Source organism: Cyprinus carpio, chromosome A16, assembly GCF_018340385.1.
Source record: "Cyprinus carpio isolate SPL01 chromosome A16, ASM1834038v1, whole genome shotgun sequence".
Taxonomy (NCBI): domain Eukaryota; kingdom Metazoa; phylum Chordata; class Actinopteri; order Cypriniformes; family Cyprinidae; genus Cyprinus; species Cyprinus carpio.
Genome location: NC_056587.1, coordinates 22,789,448 through 22,806,620, shown reverse-complemented (window position 1 = coordinate 22,806,620; position 17,173 = coordinate 22,789,448). Strand labels below are relative to the sequence as shown.

The window sequence follows — 17,173 nt, the reverse complement described above, 5'->3', positions numbered from 1 at the left end:
TGCAGCAGATGTGGAGTACTATAATGTAACAAGAGCTTTCTCAAATACTGAGGTGCTAAACCATTCAGGGCTTTATAAGATATAAGCAAGATTTTAAAATCTATACAATGTTTGATAGGGAGCCAGTGCAGTGTTGACAGGACCGGGCTAATATGATCATACTTCCTGGTTCTAGTAAGAACTCTAGCTGCTGCATTTTTGACTAACTGAAGTTTGTTTACTAAGCGTGCAGAACAACCACCCAATAGAGCATTACAATAGTCTAACCTTGAGGTAAAGTAGTTCATAAAGTCATTACTGCTGTGATGTTGGGAAATGTCAACACTTGCATTGCTTTATTTTTCGTTAATTTTTTTTGTAGATGAAAATAAATACCTGGGGTTATGTTTGTTTCTTTCTAAAAGAGGACGAAAAAGTAATCAGATTTAGCATGTTTTAATGCTTTTCTGTAAGATAGGTTACTTTCCCTCCAAGCAATACGAAATACCTCTAGTTTTGTTTTCCTCCAGCTGCTCTCCATTTTCAGGCTGCTCTCTTTAGGGTGCAAGTGTGCTCATTATACCACGGTGTCAGACTGTTTTCCTTAACCTTCCTAAAGCGTAAAGGAGCAACTGTATTTAAAATACTAGAAAAGAGAGAGTCCTAGTTTCTCTTATATCGACTATGCATTCCGTTAGTTTTTCAAATTGCTAAAGGAATTGGGATACATCAGGAAGATTACTTACAAAGCATTCTTTTGTGGTAGAAGTGATGGTTCTACCATACTTGTAACAAGAAGTAGAATTTACAGTTTTAGCTATATGAAGTTTGCACAAAACTAAAACAATGATCTGAGATATCATCGCTTGGCTGCATAATTTCAACACCATCAACATCAATTCCATGTGACAGTATTAAATCTAGAGTATGATTTTTCGACAATGAATAGGTCCTGAGACGTGTTGTCTAACCCCAATAGAGTTCGGAATGTCTATAAATGCTGATCCCAATGCATCTTTTTCATTATCAACATGGGTATTAAAATCACCAACAATTAAAACTTTATCTGCAGCCAGCACTAACTCGGATATAAAATCAGATTATCAGATGCCTTAATCAAAACTGATCTACAGAAAATGTAACCCTGGAGCTTTCTTTGCTGAAAGGCACATAAATGGCTTATGACTCAGTCTTGATTATTAATTGACAAATTTGATTATTAATACATATTATATGGAAGAAATGTTTGAGCTCATATTCTTGGTGCACACTTTGTAAAGTTATTGAGATCAATTCTGAATTGTAGAGCTCTCGAGTCTTTAGTGTTGGAGAAATATCTGAGCACAGTGTGTAAAGTTGTTGAGATCTCTTCTAAACCTTTTAGGAGACAAATGTGAGAGATCCAGATTCTAGCTAAGGAGAAATGTCTGAGCACAGTGTGTAAAGTTGTCGAGATCTCTTCTAAAGCTTTAAAGAAGACCATTCTTAGAGTGTTAGGGTTTTTGTCTCAGGAGACGAGTTTGAGAAGCAGTAGACTCAAGCAAAAGTTTCCATTCAATCTTAAGGTAACCTTATTTGTGTCTAGGATAAATATTTGAAATGGTAAAGAGATCTTTTTTATTTTATTTTTCTTCCCTCTGGTTAGCTTAAATGTGATTTATCTACTTCAATCAAAGACAATACACGCATTGTCATATTTAAAGTTGTTTTATGTAGACAGTGTTTTATTGCACAGTGATTTAACAGAGGAAACCATAACCTATATTTACATACATGCAAAAATGGGCTGTACAAGACAAAATTTTAATACTTAACAAAGCAAAAGCCAAAAAACAAACAAACAACAACAACAACAACAACAACAAAAAAACACTAGTTTTACATTTGTTAAAAAAAGGTATTGCTCCTATACTGAACATCTTGCAATTGTAAGTCCTTTCTAGTGTGTTTGGAAAATGTGGTGTATACAATGCTGGACATTGAAGATAAATGTAAACATTTAAACTAGTAACCCTTGATATTCTGAAATGTTTAATGCTATTTAAATGATTTTTATTATTTACAATATAAGTAAAATTTTAATGTTTCTCCTAAAATAAAACTGAAGAAATGTTAAGACAAAGCTGATATCTTAATGAGACATATAAGAGAATCACCCTTAGTATCCTGAGCGTAAAGTAACCTCTGTCAGAGCCATAGTCTTGTGGGCAGCACATCGATGTGAAGCACAACTGCACCTCAGACAACATGGGTTCGAATCCCAGCTAAAGGTACTTTCCTGTATCATCCACGCCACAAGGATGCATTGTTTCTACGTGTATTTAGCTTTGATTTAAAAGAAGACAGCGCATCCTTGTGGCGCAGACAACACAGAAGAGTATACGCAGCATACGGTGACATGGAGAGACACAGAAGAGACTGTTGACAAAGGAATTATTGAATAAAGTCATTATTTTTGAATTCTTCGCTTACAAAAAGTGTTCCCGTCTCTTCATATAACCCAGATTGCATGTCTGATGGCAGATGGAGTATTCTGACAATGACTTTCATACCTTTTCTGTACACTGTTATTTATTTGGCAGTCTATGAGACAGTCACAAGCCTCCCGGTTTTCATCCAAAATATCTTAAATTGTGTTCCGAAGACGAACGGAGCTTTTACGGGTTTGGAACGACATGGGGGTAAGTGATCAATGACAAAATTTTTGGATGGAGTAACCCTTTAAATGAGAGATATATGAGAATCTCATCTAAGTTTCCTGAGCTTAGGAAAAGCAACCATTGAGCAATACATTTTTCCTATGGAGCATCACAAAGCATTATGGGTAGAATCTCTCATCAGTCTACTCTCAACACAGTTTCACTGATGATCCTTTATAAACATGAAACCCAGGATAGAGCGGCTGAGTGAATGTGGTCTGGACTGTGTGGATGAGGCTCATTGTGTCAGAGACTCTGTAGAAGGACAGAGTTCCTGCACTGTGATCCACAAACACTCCTATTCTACTGAAGATGGACTTCACAGAGAGAGCAGTCTCTATGTTATTGTGTATGAATGAGTAACTGGACGGAGTGCAGTGCAAACTCCAGGACTGATCATTAGATCCAAACACACACTCATAACCCGCTCCCTTCCTGCTGATGCTCTTATATGACACTGATATAAACACACCAATATCTCCACTCCACTCCAGCTCCCAGTAACAGCGTTCACACACACTCTCTCTACACAACACCTGACAATAATGATCAAATCTGTCTGGATGATCAGGATACGACTGGACTGTGTTAGTGTTAGCAATCACTCTGTTGCTCTCAGACAGATGGAGGCGTTTATTCACTGTGTTCAGATCCAGAGTGAGCTGATGGGAATCTGATGGAGATAAAACACATCAGAATCAGGAATTATGAATCTGATCTGTTAATGTAGCTGAACTCTTCATGTTCAATATATCAGCAGTGTCTCAGTACAGTTTAACAGATATGTTTTGTTATCATCATTTACATCATCAATTATAAAACTCTTCTTTCACCTTCAACAGGAAGAACATGAACACACTCAGTGAGTTTTTCTGCTTGTTTCTTACTGACTTACATTGTAGGAAGTCGTTCCGGGTCGAGTGATCAATGTTGGTGAATGTGACTGTGGAAATCAACAGACATGAACAGTGTGATTCTCATGATCCTGTTTTCATTCCAAAGACATTTCTAATATGTTGTTCTCCATGATATGAGATGATGATGGACTGGTTTCTGAAAGCAGATGATTCTCTAGGAATTCTCTAGGACTTTACCTCTGTCTGAGATCTTCTTGAGCTCCTCTTTGCAGAAATCCTCCAGTTTGTCTCTCAGCTGATGGACAGATTCTATCAGGCCATCAAAAGAGATGAGAGGAGAGAAGGGACCATCATTTACGTCTGTAGATTCAGTAGGTTCTGAGAGAGACTGGAAACTCTACAGAAAACAGAAATCAAAACTCATCAGCTCCACACTTCACTCAATAACCTTCAGGAACATGAGATTTGTGCGGCTCTTGTTGACTCGACTGATCTTTAGTAACTCACCTTAATCCAGCACTTTCACAGCATCAGCTTCATTCTCCTCATATTCATTATCTCACATTAGCGCTACAGATTCTAGTATTTCACACTTAAAATAAACTATACGTGATTTCCAAGTGATCCCAATCATTCATTCATGACCTAAACGTCTAATGTCTTTTCAACCTGTTAATTTCTGAAAAGGCTGCTTTATCTTTAAAGGTGCCATAGAATGCAAAAATCACTTTTATGAGGTGTTTGAACACAGTTTTGTGGCCGCAGTGTGTGAAACAACCAGCCTATAATGGTAAAAATCCACTCACTCATTGTTTTATAATCCCAAAAAAATCATAAACAGTCTCTCCACACAAGAAGTTCCAGACTTTTAATTGTTAATATGTGATAGTTCATTGCATTTGTGACACTCTCTGTCCTATTAGCATATACACAGCCCTGAGTGAGAAGCAGTGGTCTGCCATTTATGTTTTCTTGCTGTAGCTGCTGGAGGTACAATGTCAGCGCCAAAGAGCCATTAAAAGTGTCATGTGTTGGGATGCACCACCGAACATAGGAGTCTCAGTAGACCGCTGAGGACATGGTGGTTACATTTGATTTTCAAAAGAAATGTCCCAGAAAAAAAAAAAACCAGAAAAGTCCTATACGTTTGTGCTAACATTTTACACCGGACTGCCTCACAAACGATGGTCAGTTCAGCGCTGGAGTTGTGCAAAGATTGCTTCTGAAAGAGGGATCGATACCAACGCTATGTGCACCAACATCCAGACTACAGACAAAGTAAGCCTCACGCATCATGCTCACCTCTTGAAGCTCCGCCCTAGTCTGAAAAGGGAATTTATACATTATTTTACTGGAAATGCACTTTTTAAATATTTATATCATGATTATTGCTGGGTTTTCACTGCAAACAGCAAATAAATAAATGCTGCAAATATCACCACAATTTTTGAGAAAAGTCACCACTCATCTCATTAATGTTGTACAAGCAAATAAAAATCAATTTTATCAGGTTTGAGGATCACCTGATCTAATTTTTTTCACCATAAACTAAATATATCTTCCAGAAGAAAGAGTTTAGAGAAATGATTCCTAAGAGATTTCCAGAGCTGAAAGCCATTTGTAAGCGGCATCTCTCTCAAAAGAAGATGATCAGATGAAAGTCTGATTGATGATTATATAATAAGACACTCATGAAATGTTTCTCTGTGAGTCTCTGTCACAGCAGGTCCTGCTCAAGTCCACTATGATCCTGTTCTTCTAGATCTGTGTTACCTGCAGGAACTGGATGTGATCCTGTGTGTGTAAAAGCTGCTCCAGCTCAGCGTCTCTCCTCCTCAGATCATTGATCTCCTGCGGCCAGTCGCTCCAGTCGTACTTCAGCTCGACTCACTGCATCTCTTTTCCTGATCTCTGATCAGTCGTATCAGTTCAGAGCGGCGTCTCTTAATGGAGCGGATGAGCTCAGTAAAGATCCTCTCACTGTCCTCCACTGCTGTCTGTGCAGAGCACTGTTAGGACACACAATGATTCAGCTTCAGTGAGTCTGAACTGAGACGGAGACAAACTTTTCTTCTTCTCCAGACTCACCTTATGAGACTCCACAGTCTCTCTCAGCTGCTGAAGATCTTTTTCTCTCTGCTGGATTCTCTGCTGGAGCGTCTTCTGCGTCTCCTTCAGCTGCTCCTGCAGGACAAACAGATGATAGTAAACGTCCCAGAAAACTAGACGTAGAACTAATAAACAATGGCTGCGGGTTAAAACACTATAAGGGATGATCTGTTACAATCATCGTACAATAATTATTATGAAGCATAAGGAGTATTTAGCAATATTTAATCAGTGTCTACTGTTAAATACCTGTTTCTCTGTCGTCAGTTCTGCAGCTGATACGGTGTCATGGTTTTTATGTTCATCCATCATACACAGCATACATATACATTTCTGATCAGTGCGACAGAAAACCTCAAGGAGCTTCTCATGTTTCTGGCAGATCATCTCCTGCAGTCGTCCAGTGGCTTCAGTCAGACTGTGACTCTTTCCTTTAAACAAATTCTCATGTTGTTTAAGGTGATTCTGACAGTAAGAGTTCAGACACATCAGACAGGACTTGACGGCTTTGTATTTTATTCCAGTACAGACGCCACACTGCACATCTCCAGCTCCAGCGTCACAGTCAGCAGTACGTTTCCTCTTTTTCAGTTTCTTCTTCAGTTTCTCCACCACTTCAGCCAGCATGGGGTTTCTAGCTAAAGCAGGTCTTGGACTGAAGGTCTGTCTGCACTGAGGGCAGCTGTAGACTCTCATTTGATCCTCCTGATCCCAGGAGTCTGTAATACAGGTCTTACAGTAACTGTGTCCACACTGGATGGTCACTGGATCCTTCAGGAGATCCAGACACACAGGACATGTGAACTCATTCTGATCCACCGAAATTCTGGCTCCTGCCATTTTACTGCTTGAATACAGAGACACAAACACACAACAGCTCAACTACACTTCAGTTTCTATTTCCCTGAACTCATGTGATTCCTGTTTCCTGGCTCTTTGTTTGAGTGACGTGTGTAAAACAGGTGTGTCTGTAAAGCAAGTACCTCTTTACTGCTGTGTTTAGTCTCGACACACTTGGCTTTTATTTTAACAAATGCAAATATCTTGACTAGTTGATTCAGGTCTGTTTAATTCAGATTAAGCTTAACTCTGTGGGAAAGTGACTCTTGTGGACTAGGAATGGGGATCCCTGACAATGAAATGTGTACTAGATCTCAGTCTCAGACAAACATTTAAAGAATAAAAGTTACAGAGAAGCAGGACAACAGTCTTAAAAACTTTGGTAATGCTGCATCCTAATTACTACACTTACACTGCAGGACTGACAACTGTCCAGATTTACAGTTCCTTTATGATCACACTGATGGATCTGTTTTTTTAAAAGAAGAGGGGCTTCAGTCTTCACACACATAAACACACAGGCATACTCACATTTACACACTCTTTCTCAGTTTTCAGTTTCAGTATTAGGTGCTTTATTGGCATTACAAATATTTGTACATTTGTATTGCCAAACATTGCAGCGTTGCTGCATACAATCAAAACAGTGCAAAATGAGAGTTATGCAAAACTACATAGCACAGCAGTCTGCACATTCTCCTAGTAAGATGGGCAGTTTCTCATAGTTTGACAGAGAGTCAAAGTTGTTATGTACATGTTTAATTTTATGATAAGACTTTTTTCTGAATTTGTGTGCAGTTGTATGTTTTGGCTACTTGTTGCTTTCTGGTACTTAGGACTGAATGACCTAAAATCAAAATCTTGATCAATTGAACAATTTACCTCTTACAACTATTAAACGAATATTTTATTTAGAAAAAAATATAGATACTGTAAATATAGATAAGAAGTCTTATGAAAACAAACAAAATAAATGAATATTGTCATGTCAGAAGTAGAAAATTATCAGCATCTCTTGCAAACAAAATACATTTTTAAGATTGTCATGCAAAAAGTAGAAAATAACTTGTATCTCTTGGAAATGAATATCATTTTAAATAATGCAACGTGAAAAGTAGAAAATAATAACTTGCATCTTTTATAAACAAATGTTTTAATTAATGAATGTAAATAGAACACTGCTGATTAAGAGAAAGAGCAGGGCGCCATCTCAGTGATCTTGTCCTGCCACTCTATATGTGCAAGTATTTACTCGGTTCTTACTGGCTATACACACAGAACACGTCTTTCTCAGTGATCTTGTCCTGCCACTCTATATGTGCAAGTATTTACTGCCCTTCCGCCATGTTGCCATCAAGCACAAAAGTTGCCATTGCTAATACTACTTCTAAACCTGGAGCCGGCTAGTGCTCGTAAATAAAAGTGTGTGGCCTTCTGATTGTCCCACGGTTTTGGAACTGACATTTATGAGCAGCGCTTGTGTTGACAACACGCACTCATGTGCGGCGGACACTGCAAAAAGACCATGTGCGGGCGGATTAAAAAACAAATTAACGGCATCATGGGAAAATTACTGGGTAGAGTTACTGAATTCGGTTTTGATTTCTTTCAATTAATCATCAGCCCTAATGGTACTTATTTCTTGCTGTTTTCAGCCCATCTGTGTGTTTACTGGGTTGTGTTGCTTAAGGTTTTTGTTAGTTAATTTTAACTGTGTTTGGACAGCGGGGTTAGTTCCGTGACAGTGAACTGCTCCTGAGAGATGAAGGCTCTAGTCTGTATCATACATCTAGGGTACTATTCCAAGAAGTGAGAAAAAGCTGTATCGTACTAAAACTGTACCCTCGTAGCTACTGTTGTGTAAGTTTGTGTATTAGACCCAGACTTTGTCAGAGCTGCAGAAGATCTTTTTCCACTCTTATTGATGATTAAGGTCATGGTTACTCTGGTGGGAGGTGAGAAAAATTACACAGGACAGTTTACGTTAATGTATTTACTCTCTTGTGTGCAATGAAATATGGCAGAGTCCTGTTCTTGCAAATCATGGTCTCCACAGATGAGCACCAATTCCCTGGGGGGGGGGGCCTGGAAGTTTCTTTTCTCTTTCTCAGTGTGAGAACATGTCTTCACTGGTAGGTGGGCACGCAGATGGTGGGATGTATATGGTACATAAGATTGTGTCATTTTGGGACAGTAGTAGCGCCTTGTGGGAGTTTAAGCCCGAGCGTGGTATTGTAAAGTTATGCTGTGTAAAAGCAGTTTAATTTAGAATTTAGAGCTGCACAACTCTGCAACTGTCCTGGATCCCCATCTCAGAGTGTTTGCTGTCTTTGAGGTTCTGGGCACAGATCTAGGTTGTGGAAGTGGTGCTGAGTTGGATGTGTTTTCGCATTAGGGAGTCAGTGTGTGGGAGCCGTGTATCCTTCTTGGTCTGTTCATCTAGAGAGCACAATTAAGCAAAAAGGCCTAGTTCATCATTGAATTCACTGTCATCATCCATGCTCAGTTCTGGTTAAATAGTATCTGTACATCAAGGTCAACAATACGCTGGAAATTAAGTGTCCCCAACTAAGCAGGCCAGAGGCGACAGTGGCAAGGAACCAAAACCCATTGGTGGACAGATGGAGAAAAAAAACCTTGGAGAAAACCCAGGCTCAGTCGGGGGCCAGCTTCTCCTCTGACCCAGACGAAACCAGCAGTTCAAGTTTCCAGGCTGCAGAAAAGTCAGATTGTGCAGAAGAATCATCTATTTCCTGTGGTCTTGTCTGGTGGTGGGTCATTGGACAAGGTCTTTACAGGGGATTGTATTTGGGGCTCATTAGATTGTCCTGGTTTTGCTGACACTTCAGGGCTTGTAGAGGTCCACTCTAGGTGCTGATCCACCATCTGGGCTGGATACGTACCTGGATCCGGGTGACTGCAGTGACCCTCTGATCTGGATACAGACCTGGAGATCTGTGGCTCAGTGACATCAGAATAAGAGAGAAACAGACTAATATTAGCGTAGATGCCATTCTTCTGACGATGTAGCAAATAACATTGTGTTATGGGAAGTGTTCCCGGTTCTGGTTTTTTAATTACTGCAGCCTCAAAATCCTTAAGTATCTGAGTATTAGAAATCGTTAGGTTAATATGATGTAAGACAGGTTAAAGAGAATGGGTCTTTAATATAGATTTAGAAAATGACAGAGTGTGTCTGCCTCCCGAACAATGTTAGGGTAGGTTAGTCCAGAGTTTAGGGTTTTTATCAAAATTGCCAGAGTTTTGAGAACGCAGCGGACGTGAAGGACTATAGCGCAATAAGAGCTTGTTCAAATACTGAGGTGCTAGACCATTCAGGGCTTTATAAGTAATAAGCAAGATTTTAAAATATTACACAATGTTTGATAGGGAGCAATGCAGTGTTGACAGAACTGGGCTAATATGGGTCTACTCCCTGGTATGTAGAAGAACTCTAGCTGACATGAACACAACCCCCCAATAACGCAAGCGAAGCATTACAATAATCTAACCTTGAGGTCATGACACGCATGATTGAATTAACGTTCTGCGTTTGACATTGAGAGCATAGGTCGTAGTTTAGATATACTTTTGAGATGGAAAAATTCAGTTTACAAATACAAAATGCTAGAAATGTGATTTTTAAAGAGGAGAGATTGCTAGCAATAGCACACCTAGGGTTCCTGACTGATGACGAAGAATTGAAAGAGCAGCCATCAAGTCTAGACAGCGTTCTAGGTTATTACATGCAGCGCTTTTAGGTACTATAATTAACACATTATTCTATTCAGCATTTAGCAGTAAGGAAATTTCTCCTCATCCAAGTTTTTTATATCGGCTATGCATCCGTTAATTTTTCAAATCGGGTATGTTTACCCGGGCCTCGAAGAAATATAGAGCTGAGTATCATTCAGCAGCATTTTTTTTACACCATGCTTCCTGATGACATCTCCCAAGGTAACAGTTAGTAAAGCGTGAAAACGTAATGGCCCTAGTACTGAGCATTGAGGTACTCCTACTGCACTTGTGATCGATATGTACCTCTTCATTCACTGCAACGAATTGATGGCGGTAGATAAGTATATGATTTGCGCCATGCTAATGCATTCCCACTAATGCCAACAAAGTTTTCTAGTCTATTCAAAAGAATGTTGTGGTCAATAGTGTCGAACGCAGCACTAGATCAACAAGCACTAATAGAGATAATACACCATGATCAGATGATCAGAGCAGGTCATTTGGAACTCTTAAGAGAGAGCAGTCTCAGTACTATAATAACGTCTCTAATACTGACTGGAATCTTACCACAGATGCCATTTTCTCTTAGGAAGGAAAAGTGTGAGGATACTACCTGTTCTAGTATCTTGGAATAAAAGGAAGATGGGTGTGTCAACGGAGATCTAACTAGTATCTTGGGGGTTAGTTGGGTTTTTTTGCGCGAGAGGTCTAATAAACAGCCAGTTTGAAAGTTTTGGGGGACTATATCCTACGACAATGACAAATTATCTATAGTCAGAAGAGTAGGACCTATGACTTCTGGACAGCAAACTCTCTTTTAGGAGCTAGACTAGGAATAGGGTCGCTTTGGGACGAACATTCGGGCTTGGTGTTGGGTTAGATGAGTACTAACAAGTTTATACAATTCCTCTATAGTACTAGAGATGAGTGGAACTGTTCTCAGGGGATCTATAGACACTGTCTGATGGTGCGGATACTTTAGCTGACGGCTGCATGGTTACACTTTTATCTCTTAATAGTAGCGATCTTGGAAGCACGTATGTTCATTAAAGTCATTTACTGCTGTGCTCGTGGGAAATGTCAACACCTGTGATGCTACTTTTTCGTTTAAATTTAGTCACTGTATTGAATCAATACCTGGGGGGTTATGTTTGTTTTCTTCTAAAGAGATGAAAAATAATACAGATCTTAGCAGTTTTTAGTGCTTTTCTGTAGGAAGTGTACTTTTCCTGCCAAGCAATCCGAAATACCTCTAGTTTTGTTTTCCTCCAGCTGCGCTCCATTTCCAAGGCGCTCTCTTTAGGGTGCAAGTGTGCTTATTATACCATGGTGTCAGGGACTGCTGTTTTTCCTTAATCTTCTTAAGGTGCAGTAGGAGTAACCATATATCTAACATGCTAGAAAGAGAGAGGGTCCCTAGTTTCTGAAAACATCATCAATTTGTTCTGAGGTTCTGGATGTTGCAAGGAATTGAGAATAAATCAGTAGAAGTGATGGTACACCATATTTGTAACAAGGGGTATGATTTACAATTTTAGATTATATTAAGTTTACACAAGACTAGATAATGATCTGTGATATCATCGGTAGGCTGCATAATTTCAACACCATCAACATCAATTCCATGTGACAATATTAAATCTAGAGTATGATTTCGACAGGGAGTAGGACCTGACACGTGTGTCTCTATTTTCATGTTCCATACAATAGAATCTCCAATAACTAGAGCACTTTGATCAGGTTACTCAGTGGGTGCGTCACTGAGTGGGTAGAACCTGTTTAATGTTTTGATCGGAACGGAAGAGCGGTGTTTTGACCCGTGACTATGCCGTCTCACAGTCACCCAGTTGCCCTGCTGCAGAGGCTCTGTTACTGGAACCAAACAATGTACAGGACTCCCTGAGCTAGTCGCATCCAAAGCCGTATCTACAGCCCTCATATTCTTACTATCCTCAATTAAAGTTTGGATGCGTGTCTCTAATTCTGAAACCTTCTGTGTCAGCCTAACTATTTCCCTGCATTTATCACATGTGAATCCCTCGTTGCCAACAGAGAGCGCTAAACTTTTCATGTGGCAAGCAGTGCAAACAACAGTAGCAGGAGAAGTAGCCATTACTCACCGTGATTGAAGAGTGATTTTTACCACAGTTGTTTGATAAACTTGTGAAAAAACGGGGCGAGAGAGAAAATAAACGAGGCAATATAATAGACGCTAATAGAAACGTTGATGGAAACGTGAATGTCAAGCTAACTGCCTAACAAATGTTAACGCGCTGTAGGCACGCTGCACCCGTGATTTAAAAATTTAAATTGAACGGTCAGAGTAGTCAAATTAGATTGATATATAATATCGTATATGGTAGGAATTTAGTTTGTATTTCACTTTAGACAACAAAAGAGTGATAGTAAGACAGAGACTCAACAGAAAAGTGGAGCTACAATCACAAACCACTCTCCAGATGTGAGATGTCAGCATTGACTCTGTGGATAGTGTCTAGGTGAATGTAGGAGAGTAGATCAGGTACAGGTGCTTCTCAGTAAATTAGAATGTCGTGGAAAAGTTCATTTATTTCAGTAATTCAACTCAAATTGTGAAACTGGTGTATTAAAAAAATTCAATACACAGACTGAAGTAGTTTAAGTCTTTGGTTGTTTTAATTGTGATGATTTTGGTTCACATTTAACAAAAACCCATCAACTCAACAAATTAGAATACTTCATAAGACCAATAAAAAAAATTTTTTTAGTGAATTGTTGGCCTTCTGGAAAGTATGTTCATTTACTGTACATGTACTCAATACATGGTAGGGGGCTCCTTTTGCTTTAATTACTGCCTCAATTCAGCGTGGCATGGAGGTGATCAGTTTGTGGCACTGCTGAGGTGGTATGGACAGTGGCCTTCAGCTCATCTGGATCGTTTGGTCTCTTGTTTCTCATTTTCTTCTTGACAATATCCCATAGATTCTCTCTGGAGTTCAGGTCTTTTCAGTTTGCTGGCCAGTCAAGCACACCAACACCATGGTCATTTAACCAACTTTTGGTGCTCTTGGCAGTGTGGCCAGGTGCCAAATCCTACTGGAAAATGAAATCAGCATCTTCAAAAGTAACAATGTCAGCAGAAGGATCATGAAGTGCTCCACAAATCTTGGTAAATGGGTGCAGTGACTTTGGTTTTCAAAAAACACAATGGACCAACACCAGCAGATTACATTGCACCCCAAATCATCACAGACTGTGGAAACTTAACTCTGGACTTCAAGCAATTTGGGCTATGAGCTTCTCCACCCTTCCATATGACTCTAGTATCTTGGTTTCCAAATGAAATACAAAACTTGCGCTCATCTGAAAACAGGACTTTAGACCACTGGGCAACAGTCCAGTTATTCTTCTCCTTAGCCCAGGCAAGACGCCTCAGGAGTGGCTTAACAAGAGGAATACGACAACTGTAGCCAAATTCCTTGACACGTCTGTGTGTGGTGGCTCTTGATGCCTTGCCCCCAGCCTCAGTCCATTCCTTGTGAAATTCACTCAAATTCTTGAATCGATTTAGCTTGTCAATACTCATAAGGTTGCGGTTCTCTCAGATGGTTGTGCATCTTTTTCTTCCACACTTTTTTCTTTCACTCAACTTTCTGTTAACATGCTTGGATACAGCACTCCATGAACAGCCAGCTTCTTTGGCAATGGATGTTTGTGGCTTACCCTCCTTGTGAAGGGTGTCAATGATTGTCTTTTGGACAACTGTCAGATCAGCAGTCTTCCCCATGATTGTGTAGCCTAGTGAACCAAACTGAGAGATCATTTTGAAGGCTCAGGAAACCTTTGAAGGTGTTTTGAGTTGATTAGTTGATTGGCATGTCACCATTAGGCATGTGCCTATTACCGGTTTCAAGGTATACCATGATTTGAAATTTTCACGGTTTCAAAACCACTAATATTTTCCATTATACCATTCCTGTTAATACACAAGTTTAACAGTTTGAGTTGAATTACTGAAATAAATGAACTTTTCCATGACATTCTAATTTATTGAGAAGCACCTGTATTACTATCCTTGTGGGGACATTTGGTCCTCATAAAATAGGCAGTACAAGGTACACACACTCACAAACTCACTCACACACATTATTTTTGAAGATTTCTTCTTCTTCTTTTTTTTTTTAATGCTGGGGTGCCAGACAGAGTTACTGTTCTTTAGTCAAAATTGATCAGATCAAGTCTAAGTCAAGGAAACGTACAAAGGCCTATATATCTAAATTATTAGTCACCTACCCTTAAATTTGTGATAAAAGAAATTCAGCAATCCTTACAAAAGGAAACACTCCAATATATAAAAAAAACAAACAAACAAACAAACAAAAAAAAAAACATCCAACACAGTAAGTCACCTTATGCAGTTTTTAAATCTTTATATTCAAAGTTCAAGTCAGCATAATAAAAACCGAAAAGAAGAGCAAGCAGTTCAAAAGAAATTGTCCAAAATATAAACATTGTAGTCCAGCCAAGAAAAATAGATCAGTTCAAGCCCAAAACATTTAGTTAAGTTTCAGATATAATCTGCAAAAATGAACTATAATAGTCATTATGGCTAAAAAAGGCCAAGATTTCAGTCATCACAAATGTAGGTTGAGAAAAGCTCAGAAACACATGGACACTCAGCAGGACTCACACACACACACACACACACACACACACACTGATCTTACTGTCTATATGAGAATGTATTACACACATTTATTCTGACATGTTATTTCAGTGACATAAGTTCAGCTGCAGTATTAATGTCATGAAGAGAAAGGAGACTATATAACATCTCACTGTTATTGATTCATCATGCAGCTCAAAGCATTATGGGTAGAATCTCTCAACAGTCTATTCTGATTCATCAACACAGTTTCACTGATGATCCAGACCAAACATTAAACCCAGGATAGAGCGGCTGAGTGAATGTGGTCTGGACTGTGTGGATGAGGCTCATTGTGTCAGAGACACTGTAGAAGGACAGAGTTTCCTGCACTGTGATCCACAAACACTCCTACTCTACTGCTGATGGACTCTACAGGGAGATCAGTGTGTATGTTATTGTGTATGAATGAGTAACTGGAGGGAGTGCAGTCCAAACTCCAGGACTGATCATTAGATCCAAACAAACACTCATAACTCCGTCCCTTCCTGCTGATGCTCTTATATGACACTGATATAAACACTTCTTCTCCACTCCACTCCAGCTCCCAGTAACAGCGTCCACACACACTATCTCTACACAACACCTGGCGATACACTTTAAATCTGTCTGGATGATCAGGATACAACTGTACTGTGCCAGTGTAAGTAATAACTCTGTTGCTCTCAGACAGACGGAGGTGTTTATTCACTGTGTTCAGATCCAGAGTGAGCTGATGGGAATCTGATGGAGATAAAACACATCAGAATCAGGAATTATGAATCTGTTTGATCTTTTCATGTATCTGAACTCTTCATGTTCAGTGTTTCATCAGTGTCTCAGAACAGATGACAAGATATCATGGTTCTACATGAAGAACATGAACACACTCAGTGAGTTTTCTGCTTGTTTTCTTACTGACTTACATTGTAGGAAGTCGTTCCTGGTCGAGTGATCAATGCTGGTTAATGTGACTGTGGAAATCAACAGACATGAACAGTGAGATTCTCATGATCCTGTATCCATTCCTAACACATTTCTAATATGATGTTCTCCATGATATGAGATGATGATGGACTGGTTTCTGAGAACAGATGAATCTCCAGGACTTTACCTCTGTCTGAGATCTTCTTGAGCTCCTCTTTGCAGAAATCCTCCAGTTTGTCTTTCAGCTGATGGACAGATTCTCTCAGAGCATCAGAAGAGACGAGAGAAACTTAAGAGATCATCATTTATGTCTGTAGATTCAGGAGGTGCTGAGAGAGACTGGAAATTCTACAGAAAACAGAAATCAAAACTCAATCAGCTACCACACTTCACTCAATAACCTGCAGGAACATCAGATTTGTGCGGCTCTTGTTGACTCGACTGATCTTTAGTAACTCACCTCAATCCAGCACTTTCACAGTATCAGCTTCATTCTCCTCATATTCATTATCTCACATTAGAGCTACAGATTCTAGAATTTGACAATTAAACTAAAACTATAAAACTATATAATAAGACACTCATGAAATGTTTCTCTGTGAGTCTCTGTCACAGCAGGATCTGCTCAGGTCCACTATGATCCTGTTCTTGTAGATCTGTGTTACCTGCAGGAACTGGATGGGATCCTGTGTGTGTGAAAGGGCTGCTCCAGCATCAGAGTCTCTCCTCCTCAGATCATTGATCTCCTCGCTCCAGGTCGCTCCAGTCGTTCTTCAGCTCGACTCACTGCAGTCTTTTCCTGATCTCTGACAGTCGTCATCAGCTCAGAGCGGCTTCTCTCAATGGAGCGGATGAGCTCAGTAAAGGTCCTCTCACTGTCCTCCACTGCTGTCTGTGCAGAGCGCTGTTAGGACACACAGTGATTCAGCTTCAGTGAGTCTGAACTGAGATGGAAACAAACTTCTCTTCTTCTCCCGACTCCACCTTATGAGACTCCCACAGTCTCTCTCAGCTTCTGGAGATCTTTCTCTCTCTGCTGGATTCTCTGCTGGAGCGTCTTCTGCGTCTCCTTCAGCTGCTTCTGCAGGACAAACAGATGATAATAAATCTCACTGAAAACTACTTGCACTTAATCATCATGAGAACAGATGTATCCAGTAAATGTAGGTAAATATTATAAAGCATAAGAAGTGTTTAACACTGTAAATGTAAGTGTTATAAAGGTGAAACTGGTGTAGAGTTTCACACTTACAGTGTTCTGTGTAATTCAGCTGTGACTCTAGATCAGTGGTTCCCAAACCTGTCCTGGAGGCCCCCCTGCCCTGCACAGTTTTGTATGTCTCCCTTATCTAACACACCTG

General features: G+C 39.7%; 2 protein-coding genes and 1 long non-coding RNA gene across 4 annotated transcripts in view; 1 reads left to right on the top strand and 2 right to left on the bottom strand.

The window, feature by feature from the left end:
* LOC109074372 (cyclin-dependent kinase 14-like) overlaps positions 1 to 17,173 on the top strand; it is a 190,540-nt gene that overhangs the window by 120,508 nt on the left and 52,859 nt on the right.
* Positions 2,863 to 16,171, bottom strand: LOC109074379. Of its 2 annotated transcripts, XR_006162054.1 has the most exons (4): positions 4,043 to 4,349; positions 3,773 to 3,932; positions 3,574 to 3,621; positions 2,863 to 3,351 (listed from the first exon to the last, which is right to left on the bottom strand). It is a non-coding gene; the product is annotated as an uncharacterized LOC109074379 (long non-coding RNA). The 2 variants fall into 2 exon arrangements; XR_006162053.1 differs by lacking the exons at positions 3,773 to 3,932; positions 4,043 to 4,349 and adding an exon at positions 16,000 to 16,171.
* LOC122148056 (E3 ubiquitin/ISG15 ligase TRIM25-like) lies at positions 5,412 to 6,566 on the bottom strand. The gene is made up of 3 exons (XM_042773285.1): positions 5,894 to 6,566; positions 5,624 to 5,719; positions 5,412 to 5,544 (listed from the first exon to the last, which is right to left on the bottom strand). Exons 1-3 carry the CDS (start codon positions 6,482 to 6,484, stop codon positions 5,413 to 5,415), a joined length of 819 nt encoding a protein of 272 aa, XP_042629219.1. The 5' UTR covers positions 6,485 to 6,566; the 3' UTR covers position 5,412.